At 35.5% G+C, this 21,799-nt stretch overlaps 1 protein-coding gene across 2 annotated transcripts in view; it reads right to left on the bottom strand.

Moving 5' to 3' along the window:
- Positions 1–6,489: 6,489 nt before the first annotated feature.
- Positions 6,490–21,799, bottom strand: part of Unc13c (unc-13 homolog C) — a 544,151-nt gene continuing 528,841 nt past the window's right edge. For both annotated transcript variants that reach the window (XM_026391056.2, XM_077799599.1), the window contains 3 exons: positions 12,137–12,229; positions 10,772–10,931; positions 6,490–8,179 (listed from right to left, as the gene is read on the bottom strand). In XM_026391056.2, the coding sequence (XP_026246841.1) occupies positions 7,894–8,179; positions 10,772–10,931; positions 12,137–12,229 (539 nt within the window). In that variant the 3' untranslated portion in view covers positions 6,490–7,893. The remainder of the gene's footprint in view (positions 8,180–10,771; positions 10,932–12,136; positions 12,230–21,799) is intronic.

The raw sequence follows: 21,799 nt of genomic DNA, 5'->3' as shown, positions 1-21,799 counted from the left end.
CTCCATAGTGGCTGTAACTTTATCTCTATCTTTATCTCTAACTTTATTTCAGTCTTCTGTTAGTCTGGCTCAAAGCTTATCAATTTGGGTCATCTTTTCAAAGGTCCAACTTTTTGCTTCATAGATTTTTTTTGCATTGCTTTATTAGTCCCTATTTCACTTATTTCTGCTCTAATCTGTATTAATTTTGGATTTTGTTTCTTCTTAGTTTTATAAGTCCTTGAGATATATCATTAGGAGGCTTATTTGACATCTTCTGTTTTTTTTAAAAAATAGACATACTTCTATGAATGCACTATTGCATTTGTTATGTACTATAGGTTTTTGTATTTTGTGTTTCCATTATTGTCTATTTAAAGAAAATTTTAATTTTCCCTCTGTCATCCTCAATGACTCACAGGTTCATTAAAAAGTGTGTTGTTCAGTCTCTATATTTATATAATTTCTAAAAATTGTTACTTTTGATTTTATTCAGTTATGATCAGAAAAGATATAGAATATGATTTCAGGTTTGGTTTTTATTGATTTGCTAAGATTTAAGCATTTGTCTGGATGATTGATCCATTGACAAAAGTAAGATTGAAATCCTCCACAATTATTGTATTGGAGCCTGTCTCTTAGGTCTAATAGTGTTTGTTTCATAAAATTGGGTGCTCTAGTCTCAGGTACACATAGATGTAAAATCATTTTTCTTGTTGCATTAATCCCTCGTTCATCGTACAGTCACTTTTTTGTTTTTGTCTTAAAGTCCATTTTTTCATATAAAAGGATACCAACTCCTGTTTACTTTAGTTTTCATTTGCTTGGAATATCACTTTCCAACCTTTCACTTTCAGTCTCTGTGTGTCTTTACTGGTGAAGTGAGTTTCTTGTAGGAAGAATGTTGTTGGGTCATCTTTTTAATGCATTTGGTCAGGGTGCTTTTTTAAATTGGAGAACATAATTCATTTACATCCAAGATTATTATTGACTGGTAGGGACTTAGTCCTGTCATTTTTCTGGTTTTCTTCTAGTTGCTCTGAATAATCTTTATTCTTTTCTTTTCTCGTTTCTTGTTTTGGTTTGATGCTTTACTATATAGGTAATATCTGACCCTTTTCTAATTTCCTTTTGTACATCTGCTCTTTTAGTGGGAATTATGATCATGAAACCATGTAAAAGTATAATTATCTTTCACTTCTAAATGTAAAACTCAAGCAGTTTTTTTAAAAAGACTGATCTTGTGTGGCATTAATTCCCTGTTTTTGCTTACGTTGGAAGGTCTTGGTTCCTGAAGGACAGCTTGCTAGGTATAGTATTTTTGGCTGTTGGTTATTTTCTTGTAGGACTTAAACTATATCATTCTGCTGAAAATTTTTGTTAGTCTAATGAGGTTACCCTTAAATGTAACTTGGGCTTTTCTCATATTTTTAAGTTCTTTCTTGGTCCTGTATTTTAACATTTTGACTATAATATGCCACAGTGATGTTTTCTGATAATGTCTATTTGGGGTTCCTACTGGTCTCCTGTATATGGATGTCCTTCTCTTTTCCAAGATTAGGGAAGTTTTCTGTGCTCTTACCCTCTTGTTTCTCCCCTTTGGACATGCCAGTGATGTGGAGTTTGATCATTTAATGGTGTCTCAACTACCTTGAATCCTACCTTCATACTGTTTTTATTCAATGTGATATTTTGAAATATCTTCCTTCAGGTGTCAGTATTCTTTGTTCTTGATCTTGTTTGTTGCTGAGGGTTTCAACTGACATTTTGTTTTGATTTATAGAGCCCTTTATTTCCAAGTTGTTTGACTTTTTTTCAGAAACTTTATGAAATTTCTTATTCATATCTTACATTATTTTCTAATTTTATTTATCTGCATTATTATGGATCTCATCAAGCTTTTTTGTAATCATTCTTTTAAATTATTTTTTAGACATTTTATCCATATCTTTGGAAACTTACTATGGAGTTATTTATTGCGCCCCCCCCCCCTTTCTATCTCTCTTATGGGATGGCCTTCTTGGTGGCTTTCTTCTGAAGATGTATCTTAGGGGATCAGTTTCTTATGCAATGTTGAATTTATTTCCAGTTCAACATAATGCAACTGTTCTATAGTTTGAGTTTTTGTGAGTTTGGGCATAGTATATACTGTGTAAGAGAGCCACACTGTCTCTGTAGGTCATGCAAGAACGAGGCTCTTCTAGCAGTTCAGGCAGGTGTGGTGTAGATAATAGGGTACACCCTGTGTTGTTACTCCTGCAGTTGGAACGGTCACCACTATTAGGTAATAGAGGTTTCCTCAGGCACTGTTGATATTGAATCTATTACTTGTAAGGGTCTCTGGTACTGGAGGTGCCTGTAGTGGCGAGGTGTCTAAAACTCTTGTCCTCTGGCTAGATAGCATGTGTGTCCACACAGCTTCATGGGGAGTGATGGGGACAAGATTCACTGCATACCCTTTGTGGTATTTATACCAAGTCTTGTCAGCAGTGCAAGATCAGAGAAGTTGTGGCCAGTGGGTGGACCTGTGGCAGTAATTGTTGTTTTCCTCTCTGCTTTGACTGTTGGAATGTCCATGTAGGAGTGGGGCCTTAGCCCTCCTAAGTCATGCATGCCTAGGAATGGGTTGACAGCTAGGGGTTTTCTCCCCCCAACCCACCCAATTAATTCAGCTGTAGTGCCAGCCAGGGATTGAGTGGGAGAAGAATGTGGCTGTCATGAGAGAAATTTTCTAGACCTTCTTAGGCTACATGCCTTGGTGGGTAGGTTAGCGGTGGAGCCACAAAGTTCTTTCCCTACCTTATTAGTGACAGGTACCTGTGCTTACCTCTGTTGGTGGAGGTGAGGGCAAGAAACCATGGGAATCTCATGGATAATTGCCTCTGGTCTTGGAACTGGTGTGAACTCATATACTCACCTCGCCACACCCTTGTCCTCAGAAGGCAGGATCCTGGTCCTCTGGTTCTTAAAGGTGACGTCCTTCCCTTTCCCTCACCTGTTGCAATACTCATCCCCTATGGTGCGGCAATGTCAGTGGTTTTATGTCACTCACTCTACCTAGCCAACATGGTTCTTGAGGCAGAGTTTAAACACTGAGTACAGTGGGATGTCTGTGGCCTCCAAGATGTGAAAAGGCAGGATTTTCTGACCCCAAGACCAGCTCAAACTCAGATAATAAGTCCTTCTCAAGATGGCTCTTGCCTAAACATCCTGGGGGGTTGCTGGGATATGAATCCCTCTTCCAAAGCCAGGATACTACACCAATTTCAGATTACTTACCTGGTCAGACTGTTTACCTGTATGGGTTGTAAAGCCTTCCAGTAGCTGGGATCGCCAGGATTCATACTGATAGAATTTGCTGGGATTCTTTCATCTTGAGCCCTGCAGAGGGGAGACGCCCCCTTCCCCTGCTGGTGCTGCAGGTGCAGATCCTGTGTTTCTCTTCCTATGCTGCTGTCCCAGGCCTTTGGATATCACAAGGTTCCCCCTGATATCCAGTGCTCTCCTCTGACCACTCACATCAATATGCAGTTTTGATCCGATTGCTTTGGTTCTTTTTGTGAAAGAGCAGGAGAGGACTAGGTGCCTCTATTCAGCCATGCTTCCCACAGATTTCTATTAGATTTTTAAAATTATTTATAAAAATTTGTGCCATCTAGTCTAAATTTTTCTTCCAGTGGGGCTGTGCATATAATTTTCACTTGTCTTAGGAAAGTTTTAAATTTTAATTTGGTCAAATCGATTTCTTTGTAACTAAAAATTATTCTTTAATCCTAGATTGTGCAGACAGTTCTTCTGAACCATTGCATTTTGACTCAATTGTGAGGTATGAAATTCATCTAGATTTCATTTTTGTTATGCATTGAAATCTAGTTTTATATATTTCTATATAATGTAGAATGTATACTTTATTATATATTAATATGTACACTTAACTATTCAACCCCAAATGATACCAGTGTCTCAATATGAATAGCCATGTTTCTTAGGAACCTATTTAAATTCGTTGTCTGTTTATATATTTCTATGCAAATAGAAAGTCATTTCATCCCTCTCGGTCTCCAGTTCTTAAGGGAAACATTTAAATAAAATGATTTGACTCATGAAGTTTAAGAGCTAAAAGAAAATCTTATCTTTCTCAGGAAATATCAATGTAGATGCTGACAATATAGACCTGCATTAACTTGTCAAACTTGAATGCTTTTCCATAAAGGAGACAAAAATATCATGGGCTTTTCATTTTAGCCTTTTTGGGTTGGAATTTTGACAGTCAAGTAAAACCAATATAGTTAAATGATCTAAATACACACAAACCATGCAGAGATTGGCCTTAGGGTTTTTTTTTTTTTAAGATACTGTAATTGTAAAAATTATAGGTAACTCAAACCCAGGTTAAAAGAAAGCTATACCAGTAATGGGGTATGTTAGACATTAGAACAGCAAAACACTACTAAGAACAAGGAGCAATAATGCATGGAAGGGTCAAGTCGCCAAGAAGTTGTCATAATCTTAAATGTGTATATCTAATAACAGCTTCACAATTAAAAGAAAAACAACAGAAATAAATTCACAATTATGTTTGGAGACATCCACAATTTTTCTCAGTACTAGTGGAAAATCAGAATATTGAAGAACATTCTCTGTCAACCAACTTCACTTTGCTGTAGAACACTTCATCCAGCAAAGAATATATTCCTTTCTAGTGCATTTGAAACATTTAGACTGAAACCATACAAAGTGAATGCTTTAACCATGATGGAGTCAAACTGGAAATAAAATATATTTAGAAAACTCTCTACATATTTGGAAATTTTATCAGATACTTACATATAACCAATCCATCTAAGAAGTTACCTGGGAAATTACAAAGCACTTTTAAAAGAATGAACACTAAATCCAGCATAGCAATTTGTGGAATTTATTTAAGGTAGTGCTTTCAGGAAAATTTGTGATATTATGTCATTTATTTAAAAAGACAAAAGGAATAATCATCTAATGTCTCACTTTAATAAACCAGAAAGAAAATTAAACCCAAGTTAGGCAGGTGAAAGAAAATAGGACCATTAGTGTATATCATAAAGACAGGAGGACAAAAACAGTAACATGCCAACTGATTTTAAAATGTACTCTGATGCTGCGTGTGTGTATATGTATTTCATAGATTGGGATTTATCTAGCATCAGGAACCATGCCCTAGTTTGAGGTTCTGTAAAACTAACACTAGAAGCCTGTAGCAGTAATATCACTGACCTGGGAGATCCAGGAGTGCGAGGAGCAAAGGGGCCAGCTGTTTCAAAGACTGGGATGATCACAGAAGCAGGTAGTGCCAGGGGAGGGCAGTCTCTTCCCTGAGTGCCCAAGAAGTCTTCCAAATGAAGGGAGAATCAGACATGCATCCAGGGACATTCCCTGAGTCTTGGGTTAATATGATTATTTTCACTGTTTGTGGCAATCACAGGTGCTATATTGGGCTAGGTAGTATAATATCATCTTTATGTAGCTTAAGCAAATTAAGAGGAGAAAATAAACCTTACGTCAAACTTTTTTTTAAAAAAAAAAGACTCAATGAAAGATATTACACTAGGATTGTCATTCTTTGAGATAAATTCAATATATAAATTATAAAAATAAGTGAATTAGAGGTTCTTAAGGATATGTGATTACCTTAAATAATAATTCTTCAGAATTCCTTTGAATAGTAAATGCTCCATTAAGGTTTTAAATACTCTGGCCAAATTTGATTTCTGTGCATATCTTTAAGTACTTGTAATGTGAGGTTTAGATGTGCAGAGCTTTTATCTAGAATGAATAAACTGCCACATGTGTTAATGGAGCATTAAAGTTGACAGAGCTTACTGCCAACCTTAGAGGGATTTTGGAAGTAATACAAGAGGTATTGTCCTGACTACAGCAGAAAACACTTAGGCCTTTGGAGAAAAACAAATGACAGGATTTATAACCATTTGAAAATTACTATCATAAAATATAGGTACTAATGAGTAGACATATACTGTATATTTTGAAAAGAATAAATAAATTGATCCAATTAAATATATACTGCAAAAATCTCAAAGCAGTCCTGAACTGCCATTTATTCAAATGTTTCATGCTTTATAAAATTGATGTGCTCCTAAAGTGTTTGTCATATCCTGTAAAACAATAAATCATTTTAAGATAAATCTGACTTTTTCAATTAATTGATGAAAACTTTTATAATTTTTAATTGAAAGTGTTGCATTTTCTTCACAGGTTTAACAATGTTCTACAAGATATAGGTAAGTACACTAGTACTTCCTTATTTTCAGTGTCATGTTCATGGAAGCAGCTATACATTATAAGAAAATAATATCTGTTGAATGAAAATTAGAACTAAATAATGTGAAGAGTGTTATATAGGGTAAAAAGGGCATGGTGTTTTTATTAGTAAGTAATTATTTGCATAGATAAAATAAGAAGGCAAAAGTGTTGCAAATGCTTAGTATACATCCATTTATTAATGCATATGCCAGAGATCGCATCATACTATGCATTTGGAAAAGTCATTAACAAAGCAATTGCCTAAGAGTTTAACACAAATTAGTCAATCTCACTGGTCTGGGTGTTTTCACACCCAGTAGCAGAATGGTTCTGAGCAAGATGACACTACTCAATCTGTTCTTTAACATATTAGGCCAGCTTGTTTACAAAACAATCAATGTAATAGGTTCTTGTTTCTGCATGTGTAGGTAGTCCACTAACAGTTATGACCATAAATTACAATTACTATTCTGTAACCAAGGAGTTAGGCACAGATTCCAAAAAGGCAAATCCTAAAACTCCAGAAAATGCAATATTCATAAGCTATTTCATAATAAAAAAAATCAATGTTGGGATATCAATGTACTAAGCTGTGTTGTTTTCCTATTGAATATGATGCATTTTGGACTTATAAATAACAAACTGAAGAAACTGCTTACAATTTTGCATTTTGTCCTTTCACTAAATAGATGAATACGTGAATTTTGGCTCCAGTGCAATATATAGTAATGCTGCATTCAGTATAAATCACTGAGGTTTTTTTTAACAAAAGAAACATTTAACTGATTATAGTCATAACTGTCAGAGGGAAATTACTAACAGAACAGTTATTCCATAACATTTCTAAACCATTAAGCCTATGACTTTCCAAAGAATAATTATGGTAAAGCTGAGACATAATGCTATGTGGCAAATGCATCAACTTACCTTTTTTTTTTTTTTTAACAAATGTGATGTGACCTTGGCAGTTTTAAAGAACATAGGTTTGTCAATATATCAAATGTTAACAAACTATTTAGCATTGCTTTGTGTAAGTTTGCTTTAATAGCATTTCTTCACAGTGATATTTCAGAAAGGTTGGAAACTGGTCAGCATAAAATATTTCCCACCTTTTCTATTTTAATTTGTATGCAAAAATCATCACAATATCTGCAACTATAAAATTACAAATACTTTCTAGAAGTCACTGCATTTCTAGTTATGGTAGAAAAGGGTATTTACTCAGATGAATGAGGTAAGGCTAAAACAGAAGTTGAGTAATAAATGATTGCTGATGGTGCCATATAAACTAATGTAACAAAGATAACTAATGGACAAACTTAACTTTTCATTTGTTTCATGGCTAAGAAATTGGTAATGAGATGAAATAAACATTTAAAGAGAATCTTGATATTTCACTTTACATCATAATTTTGGCACTTCATGGAACATTGATTTCCCAAAGACCAGAATTGGTATAAAAGTTCAGCAGGTCTTGCACATACCTTGTAGACATTGTACTTGAGTACTGGCAAACAGTGAAACGTAGTGAAATAAACATTCCCATGTATTTGCACATGCATGCAGTAGTCAAACAATGAGAGTTTATGGATTCTCAAAGATATTTCAGTATTTGTTTCAAGCACTCTCTTCAGTAGATCTTGTTTCAGATTTAAGTCTTACAAATTCTTTAGCAACATCATCGTTGGTCCTCTGAGAGAGTATTCTGAGGATAGTCAAACCAGTTTCATCCATGGAGACATTTTTCAAAAGAGGATACCAAGCCCCGTAGCTTCCTTTTTCAGCTATGTTCTGTAGTTGAATTACTGTCATTCCAATAACTCGATCTTCTCGGGCAAAGCAGTAATCCTTAACTGACAGGTGAAGTTCATAAGCCCCTGGACGGTTTTCATTACCTAGAACGCTGTGTGAATTAGAAATACAAATTGAGCAGATTTTACTTAGAATTATAAAATACTAACATTGTGTACCTTGCTCAAAAAGGTTATGGTGGCAAATAGAGAAGCAATGTATTTTAACCATGACCCTTAAATTTTAATGGAAAATCTTAAGTAAAATTTAATGACAGTAACCTAACTTACTTGTGCTTTCTCTAGATAGAAAAAAAAATATGCTTTACTGCCTTAATGGTAAGCATAGTGATCAAAATGAGAAGTTAAATACTGTGTTGTTTAATTATTAAAATCAGGATTTCACATATCCTCATCGATAAAGACTGTGGCTAGGATGGGGAGCTAGTTTTGAAGGGTACTCTTTGAGGAATCTCTATGCTAATTCAACATCAGCAACTATTATATCTAAGTGCCTTTACTCAGGGGAATAACGATGCTACATTAGATACAAATCTCCAGCGTACATCAGTTCCAGCAGAGTCTGGTGTTTCAATGCCAATTCCTTCCTACAGTTAGGCCTGTCAAGTGTGTAGCTGAGGGTGGCCTCTACTAGCAACAGCCTACGACAACCTGTCAGTGTAGAACTGCATATTTTGAAGAAGGTTGAGTGGTGATATTCTGGGAATAGTCTTCTTCCACCCATTATTTTAATTCACTCACAGATGTTCTTGACTTTTTAATGAATGCACATATATCTGTCGGCAGTACCAGCTTCCAATATTTTTTCCAGGTGATATTTTTCAGAATCAAATTTTGTCACCAGATTACATTGATAACTAAACTGTGCACTTGTTTTAGAGACAATCTGAATGCAAAATAAATTGGTGGCTTGATAGGGAAGAACAGGAGAGCAAAATCTGATAGCAGTCATATGTGTACATTAAAATTCTGCCTTTCCAAGAGTAGTGGTTGTGGTAATTCAGTGTTGACATGTAGACTTTCACACAATCTAAGTGATTTTTTAGTACTTTAGAAAACTTGTGTAACTTGGAAGAGCAGACAGGTGGAATTCTATGAGCTGGTTTATTACTAGGAATTATTGTGAGTAATCTATTAGACTCTTGATACATACTGTAGAATAGTAAGAAAGTGAGATATTCAGAGAACAGAATTCTTAAAGGTGCATGAAAAACCAAGAGAACCAACCAGATCAGTAAGGAACTATTTGGGTATATGGAAATTTCTAAGGTTTTTGTCCTGGATCTCCTTCTCTATCTCTAGGTTAGCTCATTTAGATTTATGGAATTGCATAAGATCTATAGAAAGACAGTTCTAAAATTATACCCAACTGAGGATTTGACATCTCCTCTCAGGTGTCCAATAGGCATCTCCAAAACAAAATCCTTGATGTCCTTTCCCTGTTTTACCATTTAAATAAATCACAATTTGCCCAGGTTCTCATGCCAAAAACCTAGGGTGGTTCTTGTTTTCATCAGTGTCAGGTATCTTGGTCCCACCTGGATCCATTCTCCACCCTTCAGTCCTACAGGTCAGCATTCTATTGCAGTGATAGCAATTTTTTCTTGTTCAAGCCAGAACAAGAAAAAACCCTTTTGGACAAAATGAAGCCCCAGAAGCGTTCAGAAACACTGAAGTCAGAGTCTTTACTTGCTTGGTTTCTTGGATCTGAGGCTGCCTTGAGAGCTATTTCTGTCCATGGAAAGTTGCTGCTCCCAGCTGACGACACATGGAGCTTTTACTTTCCCAGTGTTACTAATGTCCTAATGGCTCTGTGTCTCCTCCCTTCAAGATGTGGAGAGAGCCCCAAATCCCATCACTGTAGTCTAAAGTCCCCCGTACGCACATGTTTGTAAATTCCTTTTTAAGTAAGCATATCCTGAATTATCTTAAATTGAATGTTCCCAGGACTATGACATGTCTTTCTACATCCAATTCATGCAAGAATATAATTCCAACATGTATCTAGAATTTTTCTATTTCTTTCCTACCATGAATTAGTCAATATTATAATGTTATCCTGGCAAGCAATAATAATCACAATAACCTTATTATTTATCTTTACCTGTTTGTTCTTAGTTCCTTGTAATCATTCCTTTATGCAACAGAATAATCATTTAAAGATTCAATATTCATCCCTTCATCTGAAAACCCTCCAAAGGGTTTTCTTATGGAGAGACAATTGCAAACCCTTAATACCTCTATAAACTCATCTTACTCTGAGCCACTCTACCCTACTAAATAAGCCATGCTTGCTTCTGTTTTAGACTCCTTGCATCAGCTCTTTCCCTTGGCCTGAAACACTCTGGACTCTCTTCCCTATAGGACTGTTATTTCAGGATTCAGTGAAGCTTTCCTGACTAGCAACTAGCCATAGTACTTATTGCAAAGTTCTCTGCATAGTATTTACTACCCTATGACAAAAATCTTAAACAAAAATATCGTGTTTTTTATCCATAGCTTACATGTAACAGAAGGTCTTTGTCATGTATCTCATAACTACACATTGCCTGATACACAGTCACTAAACCAAGGGAACCAGAATGGGCTTTCTTCATTGCAACCTACAGAATACTTACACCAAGAGGCTTTACTTTAGAATAGCCATTGGCTGGTTGAATAAATAAATAAGGTTTATGACTTACAACTGAAATGTTTCATTGTACTTTGGTGACCATGTGTTGCTTTTTGTCTTTGTGCCTTGTTTTCTCTTCTTGTCTCCAAGGTTGGGACCCAGTAGGCAAACTTCCACAAAGGGGCGGAACATTGCTGAGGTCTGCCAGTTTAGGTCATTAATAGCAATCACTAAAATCCAAAAAGGAAAAGGGAAGGGATTATGTTAGCAAATAAAGGTGTGGAAACTTAGCTTCCTCCGTGTGGTTATTATGCTGAATTTTTATTCTAAAAAAGTAATTTCATTTGATAGTGTCCTAATCCCATTAACAAGGAAGTGACTTTGAAGGAAAAACAATTTACTCTCCAAAATGCACTCCTGACACGAATTTCTAAGCTGTGTAGCACTGGCATGGTGAAAAATTAGGTACAACTGATATGGCTTCTGTTACATAACAAGGAATGCTGACTTGTCATTAGTAAGACCATGGTGTTTTTCACATCAAAATTAACATGTTCATCATGAAATATGTATAAAATATATAGGAAATATATGAAACTCCAATTTTAATTCTCAGACTGACAATATTTTAGTGTGCATATTTTCAACATTTAAGTACAAAAACATTAGCTTTATTTTAAAAAGTGAATCATGGACATTTACTTCATTATTTTTCAAGTGCAAATATATTCCACTGTATGGATATACCACCTATACTTAACCAGTCACTTTAAACATTTAGGTGTTTCCTAATTTCAAATGAATGTTCTTATTTGTTTGCTTATGCTTTGATAATATCATTAGGAAAATGTCTTGGAATTGCTAATGCAAAAGACACTTTATATGCATGCGCCTTTATCTGTATTCTTACCAGTTATCTATTATATTCTAAAAGAAACATAGCTACAGTCTATAAGATATTTTAAATTTGTTTTACATAATGTATCAGGATACCATGGTTTCGATCATGAGTATATTGAGTAAAATGCTAACTCAAATTTTACCTTTTAAATTATTATTGCAGTGAGACTGCTTTTACAATGTAAAACTAATAGATTGAGCCATATATTAGTTCAAAAAATTGTTGAAAATCAAAGAAATGTTGATAGGTTCTTACTATTCGCATAGACTTAACATTTAGCTTTGAGAAGTTATGAAGCCAACCATAGTACTAATTTCTAATTAAAATCATAATACCAACCATGGAATGTACCTAGTTTGGTTTAAATGCACAGGTATCTAAATTTCCATTCACATGTTTTAAATAATTGTTTTGGTTTTCTGAAGAAATTGAGCATGACCTATATATTAAAAATTAGATGAGAAAAATTATATTTTCATGTTACTGCTATGGCTGTTTAATAGGTTGTTTAATTTATCTGAACATGAACCATACCTTTTACAGTGACCTTATGCTCTCCAGTTCCTGGGGTTGCAGTGACATCCACGTGAACAGATATCTGACCCACTGCATCTTTGGAGGAGCGACCTGCGAGTAAGCAGAAGTTAACTGGCCTGGAATTTTAAATGTTCATTAAGTAGTCTATGTTCTGTGCATAAGTTACAATATGTTATTGGAAATAAATGGTTCTTTCCATTAGTAGATCATAAAAATTGTTTTCTATACAGGTTTGTGTATAATTATACTTAGCCTTTTGAGCTAAAATTTCATAGGGTCTACAAAAGTTATAAGATACATTATTTCTGTTACATGAACTTGCAGTTGATTTACTCTGAACTTAATAAAGTTGTAGTCACTGCATATATACAAGGATGCATCATTGCTTTCATTCTTTTAAAATTTTTTTCTGTGATTTGACAGACCAGCATAGTAGAGACCCAAAGATGATTCTGGAGAGCACTTGCTTTCATGAAGCTCACAGCAGTACAGGAAGACGAAATACAAAAGTGTTATTGGAATAGGGTAAATGTATGATAGATACATTTGCAATGTGTATATATGGCATAAATAAGAGTAGTCAACTCTGTGCTGGTGAAGATTAATTCAGAGTTAAACATGTTGTATTGGAAAGTACCTGTGATTTAGAGTCAGATAAAACTTGAATTCAAGACATAGTTATGTCACTACTGGTTCTGTGATCCTATATAATTTACTACATTCTTCAGTCTTAGTTTTCTCTTTAGAAAAAATGAGATCACCAGCCTTGAACATACACATTTTTTCCCCATGAATCAAGGCACATGCAGTAATAATTAATCTTACCTTTTATATTTTCACCTAAAATGATTTATGATGGTCATTCTATTCAGTATTATATAAAGTTGCCATATTCTTTTCTATAACCCAGAATGCTACAGCACTAACTACAAAGTAAATGTTCAATGGATATACATGCTTGAAAAAAATCAAAGAAGATTGCAAATATTTAATATTAAACACATGAATTACAAGTTAACCATTTTTCAATTGTTTCCAGTTTATCATGAATTAGTATACTATGAATCTTGTATAAGTGAAAGATACTGAGTGGGAAATCTTTGTCAAAGTTACAAAATTTTAGTTTGTAGCCCTTTACATTCTCATTTGTAATGTGTGAGATTAACAAGAATCTTATTTTCATAGAAAATATTCTCATAAAATGGTTAATTCCTAAAGCTGAAAACAAAATATTCTGAAAATCATCAGAATTTGGGCCAGAAACTTTCAAGAAGACCTGTGGAAGAGCCTGTTCACTTCTAGGGCCTCCTTTACCCATCATAGCCATTTGATAATAGATTGAAATTATAAAGTGGTCATTCTGGGCATAAGTAAAGGGACTGGCTATTCTCTGCTAGAAGGTGGGGAAAGAAAAGGGGAAAAGTTCCCTACCCCTGAAGGGGAGAAAACTGAAATTGCAGTCCAGACAGTCATTTTGTTACAGGACTGGTTGTCTACTTAGATATTTGACTTGAGCAGTCTCAAATGGGTGAAGAAAAAAAAAAAACCTGCATGTGCCCAGACTACCATCTAAAGTCCGTAATTCCCAAGTATGGGGGACGGTTCCTGAATGGGCTTTATGTGCTAGATCTGGACATGAGATATGGAAAAGGCCGTTGTGGGCTCTGTTCTTGTCAGGGATGGCCAGGCTGGGTGGAGCAGAGGCAGGTACCTTAGAGGACTGTGGATACTAACATTACAAGAGGCTGAAAAGGAATAAGTAGCCAAGTGTCCAGCCTTGTGAGAGCCCATTAAAGCCTATGGGAACTATTTGGAAGTGAGTCTCACACCAGCTGCTCTAGAGACATCTTTCCCAAAGTCAATGACCTAAGACAAATGGATAACAACCTTTGGCCACTAAAGGTTGCCATCAAAGTTAAAATACCATTTTCCATTGTCTTCCTTTTCCTTCCTTCCCAACACCAGGGAGACTACCCCAAGGAGGAGGAAAGGTATACACCAGAGAAGATCACACTTTACTCCTCTTCTCCTAGAGACACTGTTTTAGCTTGCATTTAGAACAGATGAGGAAGGTGGATGAAACTGATAAAACTCAAATTTTCTAGTATCACCAAAAACAGTTGCAATGGAGGAAGGATAGCATCTTCAACAAATGGTGCTGGGAAAACTGGAAATCCATTTGCATCAAAATGAATCTGAATCCCTATCTCTCGCCATGCACAAAAGTTAACTCAAAATGGATCAAGGAGCTTGACATTAAACCAGAGACACGGCATCTGATAGAAGAAAAAGTAGGGTATGATCTACATACTGTGGGATCAGGCTCCAAATTCCTCAATAGGACACCCATAGCGCAAAAGTTAACAACTAGAATCAACAAATGGGACTTACTCAAACTAAAAAGTTTTTTCTCAGCAAAAGAAACAATAAGAGATAAACAGGGAGCCAACATCCTGGGAACAAATCTTTACTCCACACACTTCAGATAGAGCCCTAATAACCAGAATATACAAAGAACTCAAAAAATTAGACAATAAGATAACAAACAACCCAATCAATAAATGGGCCAAGGACCTGAACAGACACTTCTCAGAGGAGGACATACAATCAATCAATAAGTACATGAAAAAATGCTCACCATCGCTAGCAGTCAGAGAAATGCAAATCAAAACTACCCTAAGATACCATCTCACCCCAGTAAGATTGGCAGCCATTAGAAAGTCAAACAACAATAAGTGCTGGAGAGGATGCGGGGGAAAAGGGCACTCTTGTTCATTGCTGGTGGGACTGCAAATTGGTGCAGCCAATTTGGAAAGCAGTATGGAGATTTCTTGGAAAGCTGGGAATGGAACCACCATTTGACCCAGCTATTCCCCTTCTCGGTCTATTCCCCAAAGACCTAATAAGAGCATGCTACAGGGACACTGCTACATCGATGTTCATAGCAGCACAATTCACGATAGCAAGATTGTGGAATCAGCCTAGATGCCCTTCAATAGATGAATGGATAAAAAAATGTGGCATTTATACACAATGGAGTATTACTCTGCATTAAGAAATGACAAAATCATAGAATTTGGAGGGAAATGGATGGCATTAGAGCAGATTATGCTAAGTGAAGCTAGTCAATCTTTAAAAAATAAATACCAAATGACCCCTTTGATATAAGGGGAGTAAACAAGGACAGGGTAGGGACGAAAGTTTGAGAAGAAGATTTACATTAAACAGGGATGAGAGGTGGGAGGGAAAGGGAGTGAGAAGGGAAACCGCATGGAAATGGAAGGCGATCCTCAGGGTTATACAAAATGACATATAAGAGGAAAGGAGGGGTAAGACAAGATAATACAAATCGAAGAAATGATTTACAGTAGAAGGGGTAGAGAGAGAAAAGGGGAGGGGAGGGGAGGGGAGGGGGGATAGTAGAGAATAGGACAGACAGCAGAATGCATCAGACACTAGAAAGGCAATTTGTCAATCAATGGAAGGGTAACTGATGTGATACAGCAATCTGTATACGGGGTAAAATTGGGAGTTCATAACCCACTTGAATCAAACTGTGAAATATGATGTATTAAGAACTATGTAATGTTTTGAACGACCAACAATAAAAAAAAAAAGTAGGAACCCCAACTATGATATTAGTAAGGAGGGTGTCTACTGTGTAAAAAGCAGGGTGCCTGAGAGAAAATTGATAGTAATCTTTGGAATTGTTCCACATTGCTGAATTGATGATATCCTTAGGAAATGGAGTCTTCCTATTCAAGAACACAATAAGTGTATCTTCCCATTATTCTAGTCTTTTTGCGTGTGTGTGTACATTGAAAACATTTTTTAATGTACCTATCATGCTTTAAAAAAAATCTAGTCCTAGGTATTTTATCCCATTTTAAATGGACTAGTTTTTTTTATAACATATAATAAAAAAGTGAATAATTTTCTACCTTAATTTTTTTTTTTACTCGAGGCAACTAAGTTTTTAATGAAAGATTTTCACTTAGTTCTTAAGGGTAAAATAAAAGAAACAATTAGCTGGTCTTGCTTGCTTTGGCTGATTTTATTGGCTTGTACTTCTATGGTTTTAATGCATGCTATTGTTAAAAGTGGGTAGGTTTGTTATCCTCCATTGGGCTCTCCACATTTGTTTTCTACCTCATCCATCCTGCTCTATGCCCTCAGACTAATCTGTATGAACAATCAGTGATGCCCTCTAGTCTAACATCCAGTTTTTTGGCCAGATGTGTAGTCTGTCAGTCCCCTTTTGCTGGCTGAATCCTGCAAACAAATTTTCCTCAAGCAGCTATTGTTAGGTGACAGTCTCTTTTCTGACCCTGGTAACTTCTTCCCTTCCCCTTTTACTTTTGTCATAGGGAGGTTAGTCTACTTTTCCTTCTGGCTGTCTAATATCCTGCCCATGCCTTTTACCTGGTTCCTTTATTAAATTCTCTTCCAATTGGGGTGTGCCAATTGAATCCTGTTGGGACAGGAGTTAATATCATTGATTTGCTCCTATCAGGACATTAACTCCAACAGAAATGCTTTTAGCATTTCCTCAATAGCCTTGTGTTTTGAGGATCAACGAGCTAATATTTGGTGGAGTAGGGAGGGCTTAAAATATGAACCTTCACTGCTTTGCCACAGTGGGGGACATGCCTAAGGAGGGTCTTGAAGGTTGAATTGGAATTCATCTTGTAGACAAAGGTAGCAGAAGAAATAGCAATATACACAAATGTAGATGCATAAAGCAGAAAGGTATGTCCTAGAAACTGCAAAGAATTTAGTATGGATGGAGCTTAGATTCAGGAATGACAAGTGGAAATGCTAGAAAGTTGAACTCATCCTAGAGCTGATGAAAATTTAGTTTCTAGTCATGAGATTAGAGGCAGGGATTTTAAGAAATCCTCTCACCTGTATAAAAGATGGATCTTTCTTTTCACCCCATTCTCTTCTGCAGAGCTTCACAGTTGCATTTCACTATACTGAGGATCAAACTTTAAAACCTAACCTTTGACTAGGATGCCTTTTATTCCATCCACACTGCTGGTACCTGCTGCTATCATTGAGCTAATTCTTCAGAACCTCCTACTTTAATTTAAAAAAACACTAAGTTTGGAACATTTTCCATATTCTATGAAACCCTGTCCAAATATCTGTATTATTAAATTCTTTTTACATTATAAATCTTTAATTACATTCTTGATTGCCTCATACTATGTAACATGGTACAAAGACTTGTGGCAATAGAACAAGACTGCCCTGAATGTTTTCTGTTGCTCATTAACAGTTAATTAAAACTCTGTGGACTTTCATTTTCTTATTTTTAAATGGTGAGAAAACCACATATATAGAAGCATTATTGTAAGGGTAAAAAATATTTTTTAAAAAATGTGGATTATATGCCCATAATAGCTGCCCAATAAATGGAATGTGTTTAATACTTTAATCCCTTAAAGTTTCATGAATAATGCCATATATGAAAATTATGTAAAACCCCCATGAATATTATAGTTATCTAAACCATAATATTATATCTTTGAAGGGACTCGAGTTTTCCCTCAATGACTTTGTAATTCTTTTATCTGTAAAATTTCCTTCGTTGAGTATAATAAAGATGTCAGTTTTTCAAGGACCTCCAAATGGGAAAAGCCCCTCCCCGCCACTGTCATAAAACATCAATCCTGTCAAATGTATTTTCTCAATAGTTTTTTAAAACTATTGTTGAAACCAGGGATAGCAAAAAAATTCCTTCAAACAGAAAATGCATACAGCTTGTGACTTTTAAGACAAAAGATAACAAGTACTGATGAAGACTTGAAGGGAATCTTTATGCACTTGGTAGAAATATAAATTAGGAGTCATTATGAAAAACAGTATGGAGTTTACTTAAAAACAGAGCTACAATACAATCTAGCAATTCCATTATTGGCCATACATCCAAAGGAAATGAAATTAACCCATCCAAAAGACATCAGAACAACCCTGTTCACTACAGCACTATTCACAATAGCCAGGAAATAGAGACAACCTAAGTGTTCAGCAGCTGAGTGGACAGAAAGTGCACATATACACCATGGAATAACATTCAGTCATAAAAAATGAAATCCTGCAATTTGCAACAACATGGATGGAATTGAGAGATCATTATGTTAGGTGAAATAAGCCAGGCACAGAAAGACAAGAGCTGCATGACTTCACTCATGTGGAATTTTATAATATTGATCTCTTATAAATTGAGAATGGTGCTTTCCAGGGACTGGGGAGTAGGGGAGAGGAAGACAGAAAGGTAGATCAATGGAGACAGAGATGGGAGCAAGATGTTATATAAAAAATGAAAATCAAGACTACAATGATTACCATCTGACCCCAGTCAGGATGGCTATTATCAAAAATTTTTTAAAAAGGCTGATGAGGATGAGGAGAAAAAATAACTCTTATACCCTGTTATAGGGAATGTAATTCAGTGTAGCCATTATGGAGAAAATTATGGAGGTTCTTCAAAAAACTAAATACACATCCACCATATGATCCAACTATCCCAGTTCTGGGTAGATATCCAAAGGAAATGAAATCATTATACAAATAGGCCACCTGCATGCCCATGCATATTGCAGCACATTTCACAATAGCTAAGGTGTGGAATCAGCCTAGGTGTGTATCAACAGATGAATGGATAAAAAAAAATGTGGCATACATACAAAATGGAGTTTTATCCAGCCATAAGAAAAAGTAAAACCTGTCACTTGCAGCAAAATGGATGGAGCTAAAGGACATTATTTTAAATGAAATAACCAGATACAGAAAGACAATTACCACATTCTCTCATATGTGCAATCCCAAAGGATTCTACCTCAAAACAGAATAGAGATTGTGAAGGGTATGTGGAGGGAAGGTAGGGTGGTTGAAATTGATAAGCATACTCTGTAAAAATGTATGGAAATATCACCCTGAACCCCTTTTATAGATTTAATCAACATATTTTAGTTAAAAAAAATCACAAAAATGAAACAATGAACAGCTAAATAAATGTGCCTAAAGGCCTGGGGATATATATAGCTCAGTGGTAAAGTTTGCCAGCACACACAAGGCCCTGGGGTCGATCCCCAGAACTGGAGGAAAAAATGTGACAAAACCCTTTTTAAAGTGTAGCCTTTAAATACAGAGAATGTTAAGTTTTCCCCAATTTGCTCCTTTGTAGCTTTTTACTTGTAAATTCTATGTATGCTGTATGCTTTTTTCTGAAGAGATACACAGAGCTGCATGGGGACTGGGATGGTAAATGTCTCACTTAGTACTCAGCAGAACCTGAACACTTCTGAAACGTCCTGGGTGGAAACATTTACTAGACTTCCAAAATACACAGTTCTTTTTCCAAAACAAAATTGTGAAGTTTACTGCTTAGTTAAAAGAAATATAGTGATGAGAAGTGGCTGCTTCCACTACCTGAAGAGTGGAATTAGGTCTGAGAGTTTTATGACAGTTATGAGTGTATCAACCAGTTAATGGGTCATCGTTCTTAACGTTAAGGATCATGCTGTTTGGAACTGCATTTTAGAACTATGTGTTCGTGCTTTCATGGCCTCTCTCTAGCACCCATCTTATGTCCAGTGTTGTAGATGATTGTGCACATTTTCCTCCCTGGCCATGTACTCTAGCATCAGGAAACTTCTATTACAAGCTCCAGTGAGTTCCCTGATCCATGGGTTCACTTTGCAGTTTCAGTCATCTGTGGTCTACAGTGATCCAAAAAATATTAGATCAACAATTCAAGAAAAAAAAAAACAGTTCATAAGGTTTAAATAATGAGTATACCATGCTATAATAACAGCTGTTCTATTTTGAATTATTAATACCTTACTATGCCCAATTTAAAAATTAAGCTTAATCATAGATATGTGTAGGAAGATATGGTATACATAGGATTCAATGCTGTCCAGATTCAGACATTCACCAGAAGGAGTTGAATGTATTCCCCATGAAGAAGGGGAGAGAGCACTGTAATAATCCATATTTCTTCTAAGACAATTAACTCTATATCCTATTAGTATATATTAAGTGGCCAATTAAATATTTGCTAATTTAATATGAAGAAATCTTCATTTTACAAGGTCTCTCTATATGCCTGAACTGCAGCTCTTACATTTTAAAATATCTTCCAACAAAAACTTTAAGTTTCAGTTACCAAAATATATTAATAAGGTACAAACTTCATAGCCTGGTTCTTTGGTCTAAAAATCACTATGTAAATCACAGGAGAGCATTTTCAGTGACCAATAACAATGATTAGTCACTGTAAGTCTATGCAGTTTATACAGACAAGATGTGTAGTTGTATTGACACCTTATTTCCCAGTTATAAACCCATATATTGGGACTGTGGTTGTGGCTCAGTGGTAACGTGTTTGCCTAGCATGCATGAGGCACTGGGTTTGATTCTCAGCACCACATACAAATAAAAAAGGGTCCATCAACAACTAAAAAAAATAATAAAAAAATAAACCCATATATTTTACAAACATGGATAATTGCAAGAGGGAAATGACTAGAAAAGATCAAAGTGCCACAAAGAAAGAATAATAATGTCAAGATGCAATTTGCATAGAATATCAATAGTTAATAGAAATTACTGACCCTGAAAAATTACTCGATTCTGTTATCCTTGCCGAGTGTCTAGATAGCAGCTAAAACTTAGTGGAATTGAGTCCACTGACATAAATGGGGACAATATGAAGATATTCTAATAGATATGTTGTCATAGAAAATCCTTACATTAAAAGTCCTTTCAGAACTATCATGCTAAGTGAAATAAGCCAATCCCAAAACACCAAAGGCAGAATGTTCCGATTGTGGATGCTGACTCAATAGGCTGTGGGGAGGGAGAAGGAGAGGTTCCCTGGATTGGACATGGCAAAGTGGTAATGGGGGGCGGGGATGGGAAAGACAGTAGAACGAATTGGATATAACTTTCCTATGTTCATATATGAATACATAACTAGTATAACTCCACATCATGTATAACCACAAAAATGGGAAATTATACTCTATGTATATGTATATGATATGTCAAAATGCATTCTACTGTCATGTATAACTAAAAAGAATTTAAAAATTAAAAAAATTCTCCTTTTGGAGAATGTGTTACAGATGAGAACATAGCTCAGTGGTAGAGCACTTGCTCAGTATGCACCAAGCCCGGAGTTTGATCTCCAGCACCACAAAAACAAAGCAAGAAACCTAAAGAGATAACACCAAAAGCAGAAAGGATAGAAAGTTACAAACTCAGGAAGTAATATGACAACCCACCAAGGCACAGAGAAGTTGCTTGTTCCTTATACAATAAGAAAAATAAGTGTCATTCAAAATACTCTTGGTAAAATTAAATCATTAGAAACATTAGGAATAAAAGTGTTTTAAGTTATAGTACACTGTGTATTAATTTTACTACATTTCAATTTCCCTGTGTACTTATAACTGACAGAAATTTGGTGTTTGTTTCTGACAAGATGTTTTTAAAAGTCATGATAGAATAATAATTTTTCCTTTTAGTTTATTAATATTGCTGTGCTGTTTCATCTGCAGTTTTTTTTACAGTCCTCCATTACTATGCAAACTGACAACTGTACATTTATTTTAGTGGGTTCATGTAATCCTTTTGCAGATGCTAAAA

This window comes from Urocitellus parryii, chromosome 6 (assembly GCF_045843805.1).
Source record: "Urocitellus parryii isolate mUroPar1 chromosome 6, mUroPar1.hap1, whole genome shotgun sequence".
Taxonomy (NCBI): Eukaryota; Metazoa; Chordata; class Mammalia; order Rodentia; family Sciuridae; genus Urocitellus; species Urocitellus parryii.
Note: the sequence above shows the minus strand (reverse complement) of the source record. Positions and strands in the feature narration are given on the sequence as shown.